The sequence below is a fragment of the Mustela nivalis genome (assembly GCF_964662115.1).
Source record: "Mustela nivalis genome assembly, chromosome: 17".
Lineage (NCBI taxonomy): Eukaryota > Metazoa > Chordata > Mammalia > Carnivora > Mustelidae > Mustela > Mustela nivalis.
The window spans coordinates 19,212,784-19,235,319 of NC_139036.1; the positions used below are offsets into that span (position 1 = coordinate 19,212,784).

Genomic DNA, 22,536 nt, shown 5'->3' on the forward strand with positions numbered 1-22,536 from the left:
TTCTTTAGAAATTCCCAGGGAAGAAAGCCAGGCAGGCTATACTCTCTCAAACAAGGGAAGAACCAAGGAACTGATGGCATGGAAGACTAGATTTTTCTTCAAGCCTGGGGCAAAGACCTATGTTTCACTGCATTGTGAGGAGCCCAGAGAGCGGAAGAGATGCAGCCGCATGCGGGGAGCTGCACTGATGGGCTGAGCTGCCCCCATACCTGCAGCTGGTGAGCGGTGGCTACGTACAACTAGAGGAACCTATCGGCTGAGAGCTGACAGTCCACCAGCTGCTGCGATGCCCAACCCAAGAAGGAAAAAGTGCTGGGCCATCCACTACCGCCTGACAGGCCTCTGCTCAGGGGTCTCTAACAGCCTAACCTACCTGGGAGTTGACTGAAGATACTTTCGAACAGGCAACACCAGGTATCCTACTAGAGGAAAATGCTAGGGGGAATACTCTAAACAAACGATGAATCAAACTGAAATTTCAAGATTTGAGAAGGAGGTGAAGAAGAAACAAAAGCGTGTGAGGATAAAAGGATATATGAGCACTGTTTGACATAGTAGAAGACAAACACAGAAATACACCTCCCCCATGGAAACAACTTTGGAATGGTTTAACAGATTCTGATATAACCTTACTATGAAATAACATTTGGTTATTAAAAAGAGTAAGATGGCATTATTTCTATTAACCTGGAAGAATGTTTATGATATATTGAATGATTAAAGCAAGTCACAGAATGTGTAAAGTATGAATTCTCTTTCATTTCAAGCAATAAATACCTTTGTATATGTCTGTATGGCAGTGACAGCGTAGTAGATATTAACAAATGTCAGTTACTACAAGTTACTCAGGGGATAGAAACGGAGGGACACTAACCAGGGAGTAAACTTTTTCTTTATACATTTTACTTTTGAATTGTTAAAATAAGAACATTGTACTTTTCTAAAATATACATCTTGAATAATGAAAACTGAAAAGAAAATTGCGCAAATTCTACCTGAATAACTAAGAAATGTGAATTACATTATCAGCACCGATCTGCTGCAGATACTTGCCTCAGTACCACTACGACTCAAACCATGATTGAGAAAAGTTTTTCCCAGATCCTAGAAAAGATCAAGAATTGAGGGAATCAGGTATCTTTGAAGGCAAAACTGTGGAATAGGACTAAAGATGGGAGTTCTTAGAAATTTGTACAAGGAACTGCCAGACCCCTATGCTTCTTTCCCTGACCTATGAAGTCAGGTGACGGCCCCCCAGTTCAGGGGAAGATCTAACCTAGAAGACACCTGAGAGATACTGAAACCTTGAAGCTCCCAACAAAATGGCCAGGATCCCTTCTGATCATCCACTGCGATGCCTACCACTCGGTAAGTGTCCCACAAGTTATGGACACAGAACGAGCTTCCGAGTACTGGATTTTGGAGCCTCCCCTTTAAATATGAACAAAGAGGGGCGCCTAAATGGCTAGTTCATTGAGTGCCTGCCTTCAGCTCAGGTCATGATCCCAGAGTCCTGGGACCGAGCCCCACGTCGTCATCAAGCTCTCTGTTTCTCCTTCTCCCTCCTGCTCCCCCTGCTTGTACCCTCTCTTTGTCAAACAAATAAATAAAATCTTTAAAAAAATTAAATATGGGGGCGCCTGGGTGGCTCAGTGGGTTAAGCCGCTGCCTTCGGCTCAGGTCATGATCTCAGGGTCCTGGGATCGAGTCCCGCATTGGGCTCTCTGCTCAGCAGGGAGCCTGCTTCCCTCTCTCTCTCTCTGCCTGCCTCTCCATCTACTTGTGATTTCTCTCTGTCAAATAAATAAATAAAATCTTTAAAAAAAAATTAAATATGAACTAAGAACCAAGAATCACTACAAATTTGAGAAGAGCCTCTAATGAAAGACAGAAATCCAAACAAACCAATCAGCAAACAGAAAAGTGAATCTGAGGAAACAGAGGCAATAACAGAAGCTCAAGAAACTCTAAAATCAAATTATATTTAATGTCTTCAGGGAGAGAGAAAAGAAGGCATCATATCCATGAAACATATAAATACATGTATATATATGTGTGTGTATGTACCCATCCTTTAGAAAAGGGCTGGTGTAAATTTTAAGAAAGGATGGAAATGAAAATGTAATAGAAGTGTCATAAGGACAAACTGAGTAAACCCCTCAAAAAGTAGAAAAACAGATAAATGGAAACTGGAGAAAAGGTAAGACAGGAACAACAGAGACCCAACATATTTATTGCCTTTTAAAATTAAAAACAAAAACCAGAAAACAAAACAGTGAACAAGGAGGTGGGAAAATGATAGTTTAAGAAAATTTCCCAGGGCGCCTGGGTGGCTCAGTGGATTAAGCCACTGCCATCGGCTCAGGTCATGGTCTCAGGGTCCTGGAATGGAGTCCCGCATTGGGCTCTCTGCTCAGTGGAGAGCCTGCGTCCTCCTCTCTCTCTGCCTGCCTCTCTGCCTACTTGTGATCTCTCTCTGTCAAATAAATAAATAAAATCTTAAAAAAAAGAAAAGAAAAGAAAAGAAAATTTCCCAGAACTGAAGATGAATCTCCAGACGGTAGGAGCCCACTCAATACCCAGTGCAATGAACTGGAAAAGATACATGATCAGCTCACTATGGGGAGGTTAAAAAACACCCAAAACATGGGGGAAAGTAATGATGGTCCTAAAAGCTTCCAGAAGACAAAAGCTCATCACATACTAAGGACCAGATATCTTAGTTGGCACTGGACTTAATAATACCAAAGGGGTGCCTGGGTGGCTCAGTTAGTTAAGCCTCTGCCTTTGGCTCAGGTCATGATCCCAGAGTCCTGGGACTGAGCCCCAGGCTGGGCTTCTTGCTCGGTGGGGAGCCTGCTTCTCCCTCTCCCTGCCGCACCCCCACCGCAAGCTGTGCTGTCATATAAATAAATAAAATTTTTAAAAAAAAATTTATTTATTTATTTGACAGACAGAGATCACAAGTAGGCAGAGAGGCAGGCAGAGAGAGAGGAAGGGAAGCAGGCTCCGTGCTGAGCAGAGAGCCTGATGTGGGGCTCGATCCCAGGACTCTGGGTTCATGACCTGAGGCAAAGGCAGAGGCTTTAACCCACTGAGCCACCCAGGAACCCCTAAATAAATAAAATCTTTTTTATAAAGTACTGAAAATAGCATCTTCAAAAATTTCAGAGTTACTTCTAACCTAGAACTCTCTAACTTAGCTAAACAATAAATTAAGAATAGATGTGAAAAGTTCAAAATTGTACCTCCTGTTCTTTTCTCAGGAAACTACTAAAGAACATGGTCCAGCATAATGAGGGAATAAACTAAGAAAATGGAAGACCCTAAATTCAAGAAATAAGTGATCCAATAAAGGAGGTTATTTGAAGGTTATTTGAGGGTAACTGCACCCCAGGACCAGTGCAGTGAAGCAGGCCTGAAGAACAACCAGACGAGAATAAAACGGAAGGAAGCTAGCAATGTTAATTTTACACTGAATTTTAGATCCCCAAACCAAAAAGAACACAAGAAGAGTCCAAACTAACAACACCCTTTGCATCATTATTCTTATTCATAATTATGTCTGTGATAGAATACGATACTTTTAAAATGTGGTTGTTTTAACATAAATTTATAATGTCCTTTAAAACAGGTATTACGGTTTTGTATAAAGTAACACAATTTGATTTAAAGTGAGGCTGAGCCTCTGAAGGCAAGCTTCGAATCATATATGCCTCTGTTTTTTATCCTGGGACTACCACTGTCTCTCACGCACTTTGACTCAGAAGAGATAAAGAAGATTAAAAAATAATTTCCACAAAGCACTTTGTATTCCTTAGAGAATGGATATCATTATGTTATTATCTTGTTGAATATGCATGATTGCCAGTACCACACAGAGTATATCTAGACATACTTTCCCATCTCATTACATCATTTGGAGTCAAGCTGAGTGAAATCTAGGTTGTTATTTCAAGGGTCAAATACTCGGAAGCAAAACATAAACTCCAAATAATATATAATGCTTTTAAAATGATAAATCATTGATGTGCTTACTGGAACTTCCTTACCTGCTCTGTAAACTAAGCTCATACACTTATTTTCTCAACAAAAGACAAGACTAGTTATACACTTAAAGCTTAAGAATAAATACTAAAAATATTAGTTCAGTTGTGCACATATTCTTTTTTTTTTTTTTTAAGATTTTATTTATTTATTTGACAGAGATCACAAGTAGGCAGAGAGGCAGGCAGAGAGAGAGGAGGAAGCAGGCTCCCTGCTGAGCAGAGAGCTGATGTGGGGCTCTGATCCCAGGACCCTGGGATCATGACAACCTGAGGCAAAGGCAGAGGCTTTAACCCACTGAGCCACCCAGGTGCCCCCAGTTGTGCACATATTCTTAAAAATTCTTAAAATCTCCAAAAGAAAAAAGTAAATTGTTATATATAGAATATGCAAAAATAATTATTATCTGACACTTAAATTTTAGATTGTTTATAAGTAATCATAACTGGGGCGCCTGTGTGGTTCAGTGGTTTAAGCCTCTGCCTTTGGCTCAGGTCATGATCCCAGGGTCTTGGGATCGACTCACCCCCTCACCCCCTCTGCTCAGCAGGGAGCCTGCTTCCTCCTCCCCCTCTGCCTGCCACTCTGCCTATTTGTGATCTCTCTGTCAAATAAATAAATAAAATCTTAAAAAAAAAAAAAGTAATCATAACTACCTTAAGAGTCAATAAAATTTTACCTGTGGTACCTACCAGATCTAAATAAAGGAAAAGAATAAAATTTTTAAAAAACTGCTAATTACTTTTTTTTTTTAGTTTCTTAACTGGCAAAATAGTAGTAGCAGGGATTCTATGGTTCTCAAATGTTCCTATGGTAGGAAGTATCCCAAATTTTTATACTCATAATTACTAGTCCTTAAATAGGTCAGCTTTGAGTTGAAAAGCTTAATTAAGGAAGCCTGGCCTAAAGAAGATCAGAAAGAAAGAGCAAGAAATAAAAGGAAGAAAAAAAGGAAAAGGGTAATAGGGAAACTTTAAGTGAAAAATTCTTGGCAAATGTGATTTCACTTTATGTGCTGATGAAAGGGAAGGAGTCACAAGGAAAATATTTCAGTTGACAATTAGGCAACGGTGCAAAAACTGTTCAGATGGACAACCCAGTGCATGTAATTTAAACCAAATCTCCAGATATGATAACTGCATATTGTTTTAAGAGATTATACTTTATTAAATAATGATAGAAACATTATAACCTACTGAATAAAATAAGAATCTATGAGTCCCTATCAATATAAATACATATTTAAAATATGAATGATGAAATATTAAGTGGCAGAGAGGCATCAAGTCTGCAATTTATTTTTAAATAGTTTAGGGAAAAAAAATGAAAAAGCCAATGTGGCAAAATGTTAAGGTGGGGAATCTAAGTAAAAGGTAAATGGGAATTCTTTGTACTACTGGAATTATTCTGAAATCTGAAATATCAAAATAAAAGGTTTAAAAAAAGTCTGCATTAATAATACGGCTACTACTTACAGATTACCCACTATCAGCCAGGCATTGTATTAGGCATTTCACCTCACATTATATTTAATCTTCACAATAATCTTTTAGGGTAGGTATTATCATCAATCCCTGTATTTAAACACTAACAAAATGAAGGCCCTGAGTAACTTATCCAAGAACAGAGATCTGATAAGTAGCACAGACCAAAGCACACTCCAAAGTTTGTACTCTTTCTACAAGATGGTAAACAGTGTAGTCATTTAGATAGAGCTCTGGTTCTACAATTAAAGAGATTCAGATTTGAGGATCTGAATTCTCAACACAATGTATCAATCATGTGACCACAGGCAAATTACTTACCTTAATTTCTTTTTTGTTTTGAACACAGTGTTTATTTCATGGGTTATTGAAGAAATTAAATAAAATAAAGCAGGTAAAGCAATTGAGCACAATACCACAGCCTTAAGTAAGGGTACACATGTTTGCTGATGTTTCCATGTAGATCATTATATCTTTCCTGAAAAATGCTTCAGACATTGCTGAATTCTCAACTGCAGAGATCACATCTAGTTCATTTACTTTTTTACCGTCATAAGACAGTATCTAGTAATTCACCAATCCTACAGAATTAAGCAGTTCAAACCAACTAATAAATGTCCCTTACCTTAAGTAATAAACTACTTCAGTGTTATGACAGATAATACTAAATATGACTGCAGAAGATTTTCTGCAGCTGCTGTGATAGAAACCAAATCGACATAAATGGTATAAATAAGATATTTACCAAATCACATGTCTAAAATGGTTTTCCATTAAAAAGTGAGAATGAAAAAACTGAAGCTGAAAGTACTGAGTATGAATTAATCAGAAGAATTAACCTAAGTAAATCAGCCTAATTCTAAAAATGAATATTTTGGGCTTCAAATGTCTCTTGATAAGAGAAGGATGCAGTAAAAATACATCACAATCTAGTGTAATTCCTATCTTTAAGAATGATAAATTAGGGGCGCCTGGGTGGCTCAGTGGGATAAGCCGCTGCCTTCGGCTCAGGTCATGATCTCAGGGTCCTAGGATCGAGTCCCGCATCGGGCTCTCTGCTCGGCAGGGAGCCTGCTTCCTCCTCTCTCTCTCTCTGCCTGCCTCTCTGCCTACTTGTGATCTCTCTCTGTCAAATAAATAAATAAAATCTTAAAAAAAAAAAAAAAAGAATGATAAATTAACTTTAACGCTAGTTGCAGGATTAACCTAATCTGTTCATTTATGTTGCAAGCAAACAAAAAACACACTAAAGTAAAACAAAAATGTTTTCCTACCTTATTGTCTCTTCTATCAGACGATCTGAGCTGCAAATAAAATGGAAATTAAAATTCTGAAATTATTAAGGTACATTTAAAACTTATATTTTTTCTACATTTTAGTGATTAACTTCTCAGCCACTTATATAAACAGAATACCCAAGACTTTCGAAAGCATCTAGAGAATATTTGGGCTCTAAAATAAATGTAACTGATCCACATATATAATTTTCATCTTACTTGTATTTGTTAGCTTAAATCTATTTCTTCCACAGATATACTCGATGATTAAAGACAGAACAGTTTTAATGACAGCATAAAGAAACGAAACTTCTTTAATCTAGATAGCTCAAACTTGTCACCACCATCTCTTCAAAACTTAAGAATTACAACCAACTTGTTGAGACAGGATAAGGAAATACAGTTCTGACGCCTATAAGTAGTAATTATTTCCACCTTAAAGTTCCTTCCATTTTCGGAAAACATTTTTCTTGTTTTGGAAATGAAACCAGATTTTAGCCTACCAATTGTACAATTCAAGAATGTGAATAAAGACACTAAATGCACCTTTGATCTGTCAAACATTTGTCTTTATGCATTACACAAGGAAAAGAGAGAAGTCTAGTATTTCAGGGAGGAATTCATAGACATCAAAATTGGTAAAGGTGCTGCCCTACAGGGGACAGCAGGAGAACTAACTCCTAGACATCTGTGTCCATCTGGCAGAGTGCAAGACGCATGGCAGGTTCTCAACTTATTACGTGCATATTTCTTCCTACCTACTTCTTTCTAAAAGAATTTTTTTAGAAGATTTTATTTATTTATTTGACAGAGAGAGATCACAAGTAGGCAGACAGGCAGGCAGAAAGAGAAAGGGGGAAGCAGGCTCCCTGCTGAGCAGAGAGCCCGATGCGGGACTTGATCCCAGGACCCTGAGATCATGACCTGAGCTGAAGGCAGAGGCTTAACCCACTGAGCCACCTAGGTGCCCCTCCAAAAGAATTTTTAAGTTCAACTAGTAACTGGAGGTATCATAATAAAGTAGTGGACCAGGAAATCTAAGTTACTGCAGGAATTAGGGGACAAAGATGAACTTTCAAAAATGTCAATTTCAAAAATAATATTTTTGTTAAGAATTTCAAAAATAACATGGGGCACCTGGGAGGCTCAGTCAGTTAAGTGTCTGACTCTTGGTTTTGGCTCAGGTCATGATCTCAGGATCGTGAGCCAGGGCCCAACTTGGGCTCTGTGTGGGACACGGAGCCTCCTTAAGATTCTTTCTCTCCTTCTTCCCCTGCCCCTCCCCACTCCTCTCCCCACTCTTAAAAAAGAATAATAATTTCAAAAATTACAAAGATAGTGGAGGAATTAAGGGCCAGACTATGTAGCTTCTGAATGCTGTTTCTACCACTTAATAGCTATCTGACATTAGATAAATTACTCTATGGCTAAATTTTCTCACCTGTAAAATGGGAATGATAAACACGCAAAAGAGCAAAAACAAAAACAAAAACAAGAAATAAAACCCCCCTACCTATTAAGAGAATTAGAGAAGTTTATGTATAGTGATTAGAAGAGAACCTGGTACATGGTAAACACTAAGTATTTTTTGCTATTATTACAGTAATTTCTCAGTAACTATGGACTAATTCCAAAACTAAGCATAAAGTTGATATAAATTTCCAAATAAACCCACTGTTCTGATGAATTCTATTGATAAGTATGCATTTGTTTTGTTAACAAATGTGTATAGAAGTGCCCTGGAAGAAAGCTGCATCAGACAGGGGCTACAAAGACAAGGTACTAACTTCTGCAGACCTTACTATGGAGACGGATACTACATATGCCTACAGGTGTCTTGGTAAGGTGGTCATAAACTCACAAAAAAGGGAGTGGTTAACTAGAATTGGGTTAATATCTCCTTGTTCAAAACAATGGTTTGGTTGACTGTCCTCATTAAAGCCTTTTAGTGTATCGAAGGGCAAAAAAAGTAAGTCATTTTAGGATGCAGGAAGTACAATATGAAAGTAAATAATTACATTGCCAATCTCAGCAAACCAGTTTATTTTATTTTATTTATTTATTTGAGATGGGGAGAGAGAGAGAGTGCGCACACAGCAGGGGGAGTGGCAGGTAGAGGGAGAGGGAGAAGACGACTCTCCACTGAGCAGGGAGCTTGACATGGGACTCAATCTCAGGATCCTGGGATCATGACCCCGCTTAACCAATTGAGCCGTCCAGGCAGCCCCAAACCAATTTGCTTGGTTTTTTAAAAAGATTTTATTTATTTATTTGAGACAGAGACAGTCAGAGAGAGAGTGTGCAAAAGCAAGGGAGGGGCAGAGGGAGAGAGAGAAGCAGACTCCCTACTAGTCTCCCCTTATCCATGAGGGATACATTTCAAGACCCCAGAGAATGCCTGAAACCGTGGACAGTTCTGAATCCTATGTAGACTATGTTTTTTCCTATACATATATACCTATGATAAAGTTTAATTTATAAATTATGAACAGTAAGGGATTACAACAAGAACTAAGAGTAAAATAGAGTAATTGTTAACAACATACTGTAGTAAAAGTGATGTGAATGTGATCTTTCATTCTCAAAATTCCTTACTGTACTGTATTCACACTTCTTTTTGTGATAATATGAGGTGATAAATGCCTATATGAGGAGATGAAGTGAGGGGAAAGAACAGTAGCATTAGGCTACTACTGACCTTCTGACACACTGTCAGGAGTAAGGTCACCTGCCTCTGGACCACAGATGACCACAGTTAACTGAAACCATGAAAAGCAAAACCACAGATAAGAGGGGACTACTGTATAGGCCAATATTCCTGATAAACACAGACGTAAAAATCCTCAACAAAATGTCAGCAAACCAAATTTAATACAGTAAAAAAGGATCATACACCGTGATTAAGTGGGATTTATTCCAGAGATGCAAAGATGGTACAACATCTATAATCAGTCACTGGGATACATCACACCAACAAAATGAAAGATAAAAATCATGATCATCTTAACAGATGCAGAAAAAGCATCTGACAAAATTCAACATCCATTTATGATAAAAACTCTCAAAAAAGCAGGTACAGAGGAAACATACCCTCAACATAAGGGCCATCCACGAGAAGCACACAACAACATCTATGATGAAAAGCTGAAAGCTAAGATCAGAAACAAGGATGCCTACTCTTTTTAAAGATTTTATTTATTTATTTATTTGACAGAGATGCAGTGAGAGAGGGAACACAAGTAGGGGGAGTAGGAGAGGGAAAAGCAGGCTTCCCAGGACCCTGGGATCATGACCTGAGCTGAAGGCAGATGCTTAATGACTGAGCCACCCAGGCGCTCCTTGCCACTTTTATTCAAGTTTATTCAGTTTTAGAAATCCTAACCAGAGCAATCAGGCAAGAAAAAGAAATGAAAAGCCTCCAAACTGGAATGAACAAGGCAACTGTCACTATGTGCAGGTGACATATTCTATATAGCCATGTATTTATATATTTAGAAAACCCTAAAGACTCAACCAAAAAACTGTTAGAATAATGAATTCAGTAAAGTTGCAGAACACAAACCCACGACTCAAAAATTTATTGTTTCTATACACTAATAATGAACTATCAGAAAGAGAAAGTAAGAAAATCCCATTTACAACTGCATCAAAAAGAACCAAATACTTAGGAATACATTTAGCCAAGGAGGTGAAAGAGCTACATACTGGAAATGACATTAATTAAAAAGACACTGAAGAAGACATAAATAAATGGAAAGACATTCCATGCTGATCGACTGGAAGAATATTGTTTAAATGTCCATACCACCAAGAGCAATAGATAAATTCAATGCAATTTCTTTCACAATTCCAACAGCATTTTTTACAGAAATGAAACAAACAATTCTAAGATTTGTAATGAATCATAAAAGACCCTGAATAGCCACAAAAATCTAGAGAAAGAAAAACTAAGCTGGAGGAATCATGCTCACTGATTTCAAACTACATATTACAAAGCTATAGTAATTGAAATAGTATGGTACTAGCATAAAAACAGATATGGATCAATAGAACAGAATAGAAAGCCCAGAAATAAACCCAAACATATACAGTCAGTTAATTTATGACAAAAGACCCAAGAATATACAATAGGGAAAGGACAGTTTCTTTAATAAATGGTGTTGGGGAAACTGTACAGCCACATGCAAATGAAACTGGAACTCTATCTTACACCATACACAAAATTAACTCAAAATGGATTGGAGACTTGAACATAAGACCCGAAACCATAAAACTTTTAAAGGAAAATGTAGGCAGTAAGCTCCTTGATAGATCTTGGTGATGATTTTTTTTATATGACACCAAAAACAACAAAAGCAAAAATTAACAAGTGGAACTACATAAAACTAAAAAATTCTTTTTTTTTTTCCCAAACGAAAAAATTTCTGCAGAGTAAAGGAAACAACAAAATGAAAAGGCAACTTACTGAATGGGAGAAAATAAATGCAAATCATGTATCATGTATCTGATAAATATATGGGAGAAAATATATGCAAATCATATATCTGATAAATCATATATCTGATAAGAGGCTAATACCTAACGTACATAAGAACTCCTACCACTCAGTAGCAAAACAAAACAAAACAAAAACCCAATCTGAATAAAAAATGGCATAAGACCTGAATATTTTTCCAAAAAAGACATACCACTCGCCAAAAGATAGATGAAAAGAGGCTCTACCTCATAAAGCATCAGGGAAATGCAAATCAAAGTATTGTAAGATATCACCTCATACCTGTTAAAATGGCCATTATCAAAATAATTAGAAATAACAAATGTTGGAAGGAAGTGGAAAAAGGGAAACCTCTGCACTGCTGGTGGAATATAAACTGGTAGAGTCACTATGGAAAACTGTATAGAATTTCCTCAAAAAACTAAAAATAGAACACATGATCCAGCAATTCCACTTCTGGGAAGTGAAAAAAAAAAGCAAAAAATAGAAAGCAAAAATCCTACCTCAAAAAAATATATGCATTCCCATATATTCCCCATGTTCACTGCAGCATTCTTTACAAAAGCCAAGATATGGAAACAACCTAAGTTCATCAACAGGTGATTGGATAAAGAAATTGTGATATATATAATAAAATATTATTCAGTGGTAAAAAAAGAATGAAATACTGCCCTTTGCAACAACATGGATGGACCATGACAGCATTATGCTAAGTGAAATAAGACAGACAAAGATAAATACCATATGATCTCTCTTATATCTGGAATGTAATACATACACTGCCATATATATATATACATATTTTCTCCCTCTCTCTCTGGCTCCTTCCTCCATTTGTGTGCTCTCTCCCTCCCTCCCTCTCTCAAATAAATGAAAAAAATCCTTAAAAAAAAAAAAAAGATGGGGTGCCTGGGTGGCTCAATGGATTAAGCCACTGCTTTTGGCTCAGGTCATGATCTCAGGGTCCTGGGATGGAGCCCCGCATCTGCCTCAGCATCCCTGCTGAGAAGAAAGCCTGCTTCCCTCTCTCTCTTTGCCTGATCTCTCTGTCAAACAAATAAATAAAATCTTAAAAAAAAAAAAAAAAAAAGACAAAAATTGAATGATTACTGTGAACAAGGAGAGAAGTTACCAAATCTGAGAAAGACCAAAGAAATTATAAGAGCATTCATATGTTCATTCTTTGGACTGAAGGGTCAAAGAACTGTTGAGTCCAGAATATGGATAGTGTGCCCTCCTCTGTTGTTATTTAAATTATTTCCTAGAATGATACAATTTAGAATGGGGAGATCCTCCAGTGACTCAGAGGTTGCTAGATGAGAGGACAGGGGAAGAATAGAGAGATGGAATGAACCTTTAGAGTGTAGATTTTTATTAAAGTAGAGGTAACTCATTTTCTAGTAGTAGCAGGGGAAACTTAAACTGATTGTGGAGAAACAGGGGAAGAGAGCTATTATTTATTGAGGTAACAAGAGGCAAATTTCTGAAGTCGGACTGCCTGAATTTGAATCCCACTTCTGCTATTAACTGTGTGACTGATGATCAAGTTACTTTTCTCAGTCTCAGTTTATCTGTAAATGATGAGAAGGGTATCCAGTTTTGGGTGTGTGTGTATATATATTTATGTATGTAATAACTCAGCCATAAAGAAGAATGCAATCTTGCTGTTTGCAATGACATGGATGGAGCTAGATGGAGAATACCATGTTAAGTGAAATAAATCAGTCAGAGAAAGACAAAAATTGTATATAAATTTCACTTAAATGTGTAATTTAAGAAATAAAAGAAGTAAGGAGAAAAATGAGTGAGAGAGGGGCAAACTAAGGAAGAGATTCTTAACTACAGAGAACAAACTGATGGTTACCAGAAGGGAGGTGGGTGGGGGATGGGTGAAATAGGTGACGGGGATTAAGGACAGCACTTGTGTGATGAGCACGAGGTGTTGTATGAAGTATTCAGTCACTATATTGTACATCTGAAACTAATACTACATAGTATATTAACTAACTGGAATTTAAATAAAAACTTTTAAAAAATTATTCAAAAATCAATCAATGTAACCCACCATATATGAACAGGCTAAAAAGCATTTGACAAAACGTAATAGCCATTCATGAGAAAAAGTCTCAGAAAAGTAAGAACAGCTTGATAGGCATTGTACTTAACAGTGAATGACTGAACACTTCTCTGTAAGACCTGGCACAGGGCAAGGAACCCTATTCTCACCACTCTTATTCAACACAGAGCTGGAAAGTTCTAGCCATGCAATAAAGCAAGGAATGGAAAGAGAAGCCATGCAGATTGGAAAGGAAGAAATAAACTGTATTTGCAGATGACAAGACTGTCTACATAGAAAATTCCAAATAATCTACATAAAAACTCCTAGAGTGAGTGAGTTCAGCAAGGTTGCATTATATAATATAAACATGCAAAAATCATTTGTATTTCTGTGTACTAGCAAAAAACATGTGAACACCAAGCTTAAAAAGACAATGCCATTTATAACTGTTCAAAAAAGAAAAGCACCTGTCTAGAACTCGTACAGGACACTACACAACACTGATGAAGAAATCAAAGAAGACCTAAATACATGGAAACACACGCCACATTCATGGATTGGAAAACTCAACATAGTTAAGATGTCAATTCTCCCCAAACTGACTTATAAATTTAATGCACTTGCTAGATATAAACAAGATCAGTGTAAAATTTATAAGAAAGCCAAAAGAATTAGAACAGCTAAAACAAAGTTTGAAAAAAGAATAAATGAGAGGAATCAGTTTACTCAATTCCAATACTGATTACATAGCTACAGTAATCAAGACTGTGTGGGGAGGGAAAAAAAAAAAAAGGACAGAGGGACAGACACAGAGATCAACAGAATAGAAAAGTGTCCAGAAATTGTCCCACACAGATATGTCCAATTGAATTTTTCTCATGTGTATCTCATAATAAACACTTGAGGTGAATATCTAAGAGCTGATTTTTAAAAAGTTAAGTGAAATCATGTAACAAAATCCAACCATTATAAAATGGGCATTTAGGGACACCTGGGTGGCTCAGTTGGTTAAGCAGCTGCCTTCGGCTCAGGTCATGATCCCAGCGTCCTGGGATCGAGTCCCACATCAGGCTCCTTGCTTGGCGGGGAGCCTGCTTCTCCCTCTGCCTCTGCCTGCCATTCTGTCTGCCTGTGCTCGCTCTCTCTCCCTCTCTCTCTCTGATAAATAAATAAAATCTTTAAAAAAATAAAATAAAATAAAATAAAATGGGCATTTAGAGTACATTCATATTGTTGGGCAACCACCACCTCTATCTAGGTCTAAAACATTTGTATCGCCCTAACAGAAAACTGTATCCAGTAAACAATTCAAACTGATTTTTTTTAAAAAAAGATTTTATTTATTTGACAGACAGAGATCACAAGTAGTCAGAGAGGCAGGCAGAGAAAGAGAAGGAAGCAGGTTCCCTGCTGAGCAGAGAGGCAGATGTGGAACTCGATCCCAGGACCCTGGGATCATGATCTGAGCTGAAGGCAGAGGCTTTAACCCACTGAGTCACCCAGGTGTCCCTCAAACTGATTTTTGACAGAAATGCAAAAGCAATTCAATGTCAGAGAGAAAGCCATTCAACAAATCAGGTCAGGGCAATTAGACAACCATAGGCAAAAAAAATGAACCTTAACTGAAGTCTCACATCTTATACAAACATTAACTCCAAATGGGTCATAGATTTAAATGTAAAATAAAATCATGAAACATTAATGGGACAAAAAAAAAAAAAAAAAAAAGAGAAAGTCTTTGGACTTCAACACAATTAAAAGTTTCTGCTTTGGAAAAGACCCTGTTAAGAAGATGAAAAGACAAATTACAGGCTAAGAAAAAAATAAGTGCAAACCACACATCTGATGGAAGATTAATATTTAGAAAATATAAAGAATTCTCAAAACTCCACAGTAAAAAAAAAAAAAATCAATCCCATTAGAAAACAGGCAAAAGACATGAAGAGACATTTCACCAGAGGACAGACCACAAATAAGCACATGGAAAGATGTTCAAGTTCATTAGCCATTAGGGAGACAGAAACTGAAGTCCAATGAGAGATCTCTATACAGCTATCAGAATGACTCAAATAATTGTAAGTGGCAACATCAAACGCAGGTGAGGATATGAAGAAACTAGATGACTCGCACATTATTAGCACATTATTAAATGTAAAATTTAAAGTTTTTTTTTTTAAGATTTAATTTATTTATTTGACAGAGAGAGATCACAAGTAGGCAGAGAGGCAGGCAGAGAGAGAGGGGGAAGCAGGCTCCCCGCTGAGCAGAACGCCTGATGTGGGGCTCGATCCCAGGACCCTGGGATCACGACCTGAGCCAAAAGCAGAGGCTTTAACCCACTGAGCCACCCAGGTGCCCCTAGATTCTTGTTCTTTTTAAAATTTAATTTGATTTAAACATACCGTGTATTATTAGTTTCAGAGGCAGAGTTTAGTGATTCAGCAGTTGCACATAACACCCAGTGCTCACTACGTCCAGTGCCCTCTAAATGCCCATCCCCCAGTTCTCTCTTCCCCCTACCCACTGCCCCTCCAGCAACCCTTTTCGTTTCCTAGAGTTAAGAGACTCTTGTGGTTTGTCTCCCTTTCTGATTTTGTCTTATTTTATTTTTCCCTCCCTTCTCCTACGATCTTCTGTTTTGTTTCCTAATTTCCACATATGAGTGAAATCATAGGATAGTAACACAAACCCAATTCCCAGTGAGACTGAATTAAGGTACAATGGTGTTAATCAATGGTGAATGAATGTTTAAAAAAAAAAAAAAACAGAAACTACTGCGTGGAAAATACATTTCTATCTTACTAAACGCAAGTGAATCTGCCTAGACAGCAGACAGCAATGAAAAAATAGAAAGCTAAGCACTTCACACATATCAGAAAATCTACCAGATAGTTATTTTAATTACCTGATTTCTGTAAGATTTGAAAATACAATGGCATTTCTTTTCTATCTGTTCTTGCCCATAGAACAGGGCTAAAGTTCACTGCACTCGCTAATAAATCAGCCTAACTATTAGATTTTGGTTGGAAGAAATGAGGTTGAAATGGCCACTAAGGAACAACTATCCTTACTCATTTAGCTAAGCCCTCCACTGAATAAACACCATAGTGTGGCTACCACTCAACAACAGAGTGGCTCCATAAAGTATGGCATAATATGGGGCACCTGGGTGGCTCAGTCATTAAGCGTCTGCCTTCAGCTCGGGTTATGATCCCACGGTCCTGGGATCGGTTCTGTGATTGGTTCTGGGATCCAGCCCCACATCAGGCTCTCTGCTCAGTGGGAGGCCTGCTTCACCCTCTCCCACTCCCCCGCTTGTGTTCCCTCTCTTGCTATGTGGCTCTCTGTCAAATAAATAAATCTTAAAAAAAAAAAAAAAAAAGAGAGAGAGAGAGATGAAGAGATGGTATAATCTAGTAAAAGTCGAATTTAAAATTGCTTTCCTTTGGGGCTTAACGTATACAATTAAGTGGAATTATCCTTCTTAAACTAGTACTTCATAACAGCTCGGAGGCATTCCATAAAGTTATCTGGAGTCTGTAATTAAGCAACAAGTTTCTGTTTCTCTCAAGACCAATTTAAACTAGCTGAAAACAATGAGCTAAATTTCATCACCAATTATTGTACAGAGGAATCACTAAAGCCATGTTAAAATAATTCTCTTTTTAATAATAATTCATTTCCCTCAAACACATACTGCAAATGGCACAAATTTCACGAATAAAAATGGGATTTCAAGCACATATTTTAGAGCAATTTAAACCAACAAAATATAAGAAATTTGGCAAAATCATGAGATAACATCGGGGCGCCTGGGTGGTTCAGAGCGTTAAAGCCTCTGCCTTCGGCTCAGGTCATGATCCCAGGGTCCTAGGATCGAGCCCCGTGTCGGGCTCTCTGCTCAGCAGGGAGCTTGCTTCACTCCTCTCTCTCTGCATGCCTCTCTGCCTACTTGTGATCTCTGCCTGTCAAATAAATAAATAGAATCTTAAAAAAAAAAAAATCATTAGATAACATCTAGTTAGAATCCTCTTTTATTCTAGTAAATAAATAAGCAAGTAAGAAAATAAGAAAATTCATAATAACAATTTAAAAACTGACCCCTTTGTAAACTGCAAATGATGAGGCTGTCACCAACTAATCATATCATTTACTGTGGTGATGCAGTCTTTTACTTAAACAGACCCTTAGGATCTTTATCTTGTTTCCATATATATATATATATAGATAGATATCTATCTATCTATATATATCTCCTTTTGTAAACAATGTAATTTATTTATGGAAACAGAGACAGACAGCACAAGCAGGGGAGGAAGCATAGGGAGAAGAAGGGGGAAGGAGAAAAAAATCTCAAGCAGACTCTGTGCTCTGGCTGGAGTCTGACTTGGGGCCAATCTCACAACCTGAGATCATAACCTCAGCCAAAACCAAGAGTCGGACATTCAACCAATTGAGTTACCCAGATGCCCTTCTCTCTCTCTCTCTCTCTCTTAAAACATGTTAATGCCTACTTCTTTTTGAAATTTTATTTACTTATTTGACAGAGAGAGAGTTCACAAGCAGGCAGAGAGAGGAATGGGGGAAGCAGGCTCCCTGCTGAGCAGAGAGCCCGATTCGGGGCTTGATCCCAGGACCCTGAGACCATGACCTGAGCCGAAGGCAGAGGCTTTAACCCACTGAGCCACCCAGGCGCCCCTCTCTGCCTACTTCTGATCTCTTTGTCAAATAAATTAAAAATTTTAAAAGAATTATTAAATTTAAAAAAACATGTTAATGGAGCATTTGGGTGGCTCAGTCATTAAGCGTCTGCCTTCGGCTCAGGTCATGATCCCAGGGTCCTGGGATAGAGCCCTACGTCAGGCTTCCTGCTCTGCAAGGAGCCTGCTTCTCCCTCTCTCACTCCCACTGCTTGTGTGCCCTCTCTTGCTGTGTCTCCCTGTCAAATGAAAAAAAAATCTTAAAAAAAAATTTTTTTTAAATGGCAATTAAGCTGCAATAGGTTACAAAAAACTGTCTTAGTGCTAACAGATAGTTATTTCACAGATAACATCTGGGAAATACACAAAAACAAAGATGAAAGTATAAATTATTTGTAATCCCTATTCAATTAATAAGGTGGCTTACTTCCTTCTAGTCTGGGTAGATCAAGAATATCTTTACTTGCTTTTTTTATGGTTTATTTGGCATAGAAATTTTGTTTTGTAATTGTCTGAAGGTACCTAAGGACAAAAGTAAAGCATCTGACAGACTCAAAATTCTAATTTAGGAAGGAAAAATAGTAAAGCTAGATTTTAGCAGTGAGTTCTTGGAAAGTCACTTTTTCCATTTTTTAAAACTTAGAGGAGGCTTATTTTTTAGAAGAGTTTTAGGTTTATGGAAATAGTCAGCAGAAAGTATAGAGTTCCCATATACCCATTTCCCCCATCTATTATTAACATCTTTTAGTGTGTGGTACATTTATTGTAACTGATGAACCAATATTGATAATTACTAAGTAAAATCCATAGTTTACATTAGGGTTCACTCTCTGTTATATAGTTCTACAGGTTTTAACAAATGCATAATGTCATGTGTCCACCATTATAGTGTCATACAGAATAGTGTCACTGCCCTGAATCTCCCGTGTGTTCCACCTACTTACTCTTTTTCCTCCTCTTCCCACTCTGAACCCCTGGCAACAGCTAATCTTTCTACTGTCTATGGTTTTGCCTTTTATCATGTAGCTGGAATTATACAGTATGCAAGCTTTTCAGACTGGCTTCTTTCGAGTATTTAAGGCTCCTCCATGTCTTTGGGGGCTTGCTAGCTTACTACCTATACCACTGAATAAGATTCCATTGTATGGATGTGCTGTACTTTATCTGTTCATTTACTGAAGGGCATCTTGGTTGCTTCTAAGTTCTGGCAATTATGAGTAAAGGTTCTATAAACATTTGTGTGCAGGTTTTTGTCTGGACACAAGTTTTCAATTCATTTAGATAAATACCTAGGAGAGTGACTGCTGGATCCTGTGTTTTAAGGAAGCTGCCAACCTGGCTTCCAAAGTGCCTATACCATTTTGTATTCCCACCAGCAATGAGTGAGAGTACCTACTGCTCCACATTCTTGCCAAAATTTGGTGCTGTGTTTTGGATTTTAGTCATTCTAATAGGTATCTAGTGGTATCTAGTGGTTTTAATTTGTAATTTCTTAATGACATGATGTTGAACATTTTTTCATATGCTTATCTGCCATCTGCTTATTTTCTCTGATGAGCTGTCAATCTTTTGCCTACTTTTTAATTGTAGAGTTTTAAGAGTCCTTTGTATATTTTAGGCAACAGTACATCAGATATGTGCTTTGCAAATATTTTCTTTGAGTCTGTGGCTTGTTTTTTCATTTTCTTGACTATCTTTGGCAGGGCAAAGCAGAGGTGTTCAATTTCAATCAGATCCATCTTACCAGTTTTTTTTCTTATAGATGGGTGTTTTTGCTGTTGCATCTAAAAACTCACTGCCAAACCCAACATCACCTACATTTTCTCCAACATTATAGAGTTCTCTATTTTACATTTAGGTCTAGGATCTGTTGAGTTATTCTGGGGAAATATGAAAGGTCAGTGTCTATATAGATAGACATATATGGCAAATGGATATCCAGTTGTTCTAGCACCTTTTTAAAAAACTCTTTTCTCCATTCAACTGCTTTTGTTCCTCTGTCAAATAATCAGTTATGTTTGTGTACATCAATTTTTGAACTTTCTATTCTGTTCCATTGATGGATTTATTTTTTCACCAATACCACACTATCTTGATAACATACAACATATAATATATATATACAACAGGAAATCAAGAATAAACAGAGAGATTTTTGTTTCTCTTTTTCCTTCCTCAAAGCATTTTTACCAAACATTTTCATGCAAAAAAAAATTTTTAATGTCAACAAATTTGTTCAACTATAGCAGAAACAGAAAGCTTAAGAAAGAATGTGGGGATGGCAGTTTCCATTGTCTGTTATTTAGGTAAATGGTTTAAGAAGACTGAAAATCCAAAAAAACTACCTGAGTCACATAGAATCTATGAAATAGCAAAGCACTTGCCCCCCAAAAGAAGCATTTTCCAATGTTTCTGAAACCTCTAAGAAAAACTCCTCATGTACTGATATATGCTAATCTGCTTATATAAATAAAAATTGAACTACACTTTTCATTTTATGTATTTTTCTCTCCCACTTACTTATAACTCCAAAAACAGTTCATAAATATAATCACAGAAATTCATTAATACTAGCAATCATGACATTTAAGAAACTACAAAGAAAATGGCTAGAGTTGCTCTCTCTTAGATCCTAGGACCTGTAGGCTTCAGGTGCTTGGCTGTATGAACTCACTACAGAAAGTTTTCATAAGGCTCAAAAGAGATAATGTAAATAGAAGTATTTTGCAAACTGTATAAGCCTACACATACATGATTGATACAGATCAAGCACTTTCATGTCTTAAGTCTTTCTCTTGCCCTGGAATCCCTTTACCTGATTCTCAACATAAATTGCTTATTTTAAAGTCCAACTCAAAAGTTAAATCCTTAGTGAAGCTTTTCCCATCATCATCCACCCAGGCAGAACTACTACTACTTTATACTATATATTATGCTTTCCTTGTTCTTTGTTCTTTATCAATTCATTCAAGGATAAACAAGCATTTAAGATATATCAGACACTGTACTACGCAGTAGAGGAAAAAAATCTTAAATTTGTAAAGCTAACTAAGTTTTTTTCATATATGTTATCTCATTTAATAATTTAAAAATATTATACTTTGGGGCATCTGGGTGGCTCAGTGGGTTAAAGCCTCTGCCTTCAGCTCAGGTCATGATCCCAGGGTCCTGGAATTGAGCCCCACATCGGGCTCTCTGCTCCGCAGGGAGCCTGCTTCCTCCTCTCTCTCTGCCTGCCTCTCTGCGTACTTGTGATCTCTGTCTGTCAAGTAAATAAATAAAATCTTTAAAAAATATATTATACTTTACAAAATACCATAATCACGTTTATTATTTCTCTAACCAGAATGAATTCCCAAGGAGTAAAGCCAGAGTCTAATTCATCTTTGACTCCCTGGAGTCTAGCATAGTACCTAGCACACAGGAGACACTCATTAAATGAATGAGTAAATGAGTAACAGATACATGTCAGATTAATAAAATATCAATCAGGGTTAACAGAGTTAATTTATAAATTTCCATGGGGGGCAGAAAGGAATATATATGTCACATTGTGCAAATATGTATCTGGAGAGAGAAAATTCCTCACTATAGAAGAGCATCTCCAACTCAAGTTTTATTGTATAACAAAGCAACATACCAAATGAAGATAGATTTGCTTTCAATATGCTCCAGGTGAAGAAAAATGAAGGAAAAATTGAGCTCCAAACTAGAGGGGTGCCTGGGTGGCTCAATGGGTTGAGCGTCTGCTTCGGCTCAGGTCATGAACCCTGCGTCTGCCTCCCTGATCAGCAGAGAGCCTGCTTCTCCCTCTCCCTCTGCCTGTTTCTCCCCTGCTGGTGCTCTCTCTCTCCTTCTTTCTCTAATAAATAAATAAAATCATTTAAAAAAAACAAACAAACTCCAAACTAGATTATTTTGCCTTGTAAATCTGTATATTGCCACATGACTATAAACATAAGAAAAGTATTATTCAGGGTTCTATTAATTTGCTTTGTCATCTATTTCCATATGGCAGACAACTGCACCACCTGGGACAAATGGGGCTTTCACAGGTTATGTTAAAATTTCCCATGAATGAGGGCTGCCTGGGTGGCTCAGTGAGTTAAGCCTCTGCCTTCAGCTCAGGTCATGATCTCAGGGCCCTGGGTTCAAGTCCCGCATCGGGCTCTCTGCTGGTCAGGGAGCCTGCTTTCTCCTCTCTCTCTGCTTGCCTCTCTGCCTACTTGTGATCGCTCTCTGTCAAATAAATAAAATCTTTAAAAAAAAAAATTTCCCATGAATGAAATGATAGATAACAAAGTGAAATAATCAAATGCTACCAGTCCTCGTATGTTAAAAATTTAACTCTATTATACAAAAGGCCCCTAAGATAGGTAAGGGATATATCTCCAGATCTTTGCATAGTCCCATATTTATGGTTACTACTGATACATGTAGCATCCTCCATAAGCTTCCCATTCTTCTACTCAGG

The 22,536-nt window shown here is 37.4% G+C and overlaps 1 protein-coding gene across 5 annotated transcripts in view; it reads right to left on the reverse strand.

The window, feature by feature from the left end:
- Positions 1–22,536, reverse strand: part of GOSR1 (golgi SNAP receptor complex member 1) — a 57,771-nt gene that overhangs the window by 7,629 nt on the left and 27,606 nt on the right. For all 5 annotated transcript variants that reach the window (XM_082707251.1, XM_082707253.1, XM_082707250.1 and 2 more), the window contains exon 7: positions 6,806–6,835. In XM_082707251.1, the coding sequence (XP_082563377.1) occupies positions 6,806–6,835 (30 nt within the window). The remainder of the gene's footprint in view (positions 1–6,805; positions 6,836–22,536) is intronic.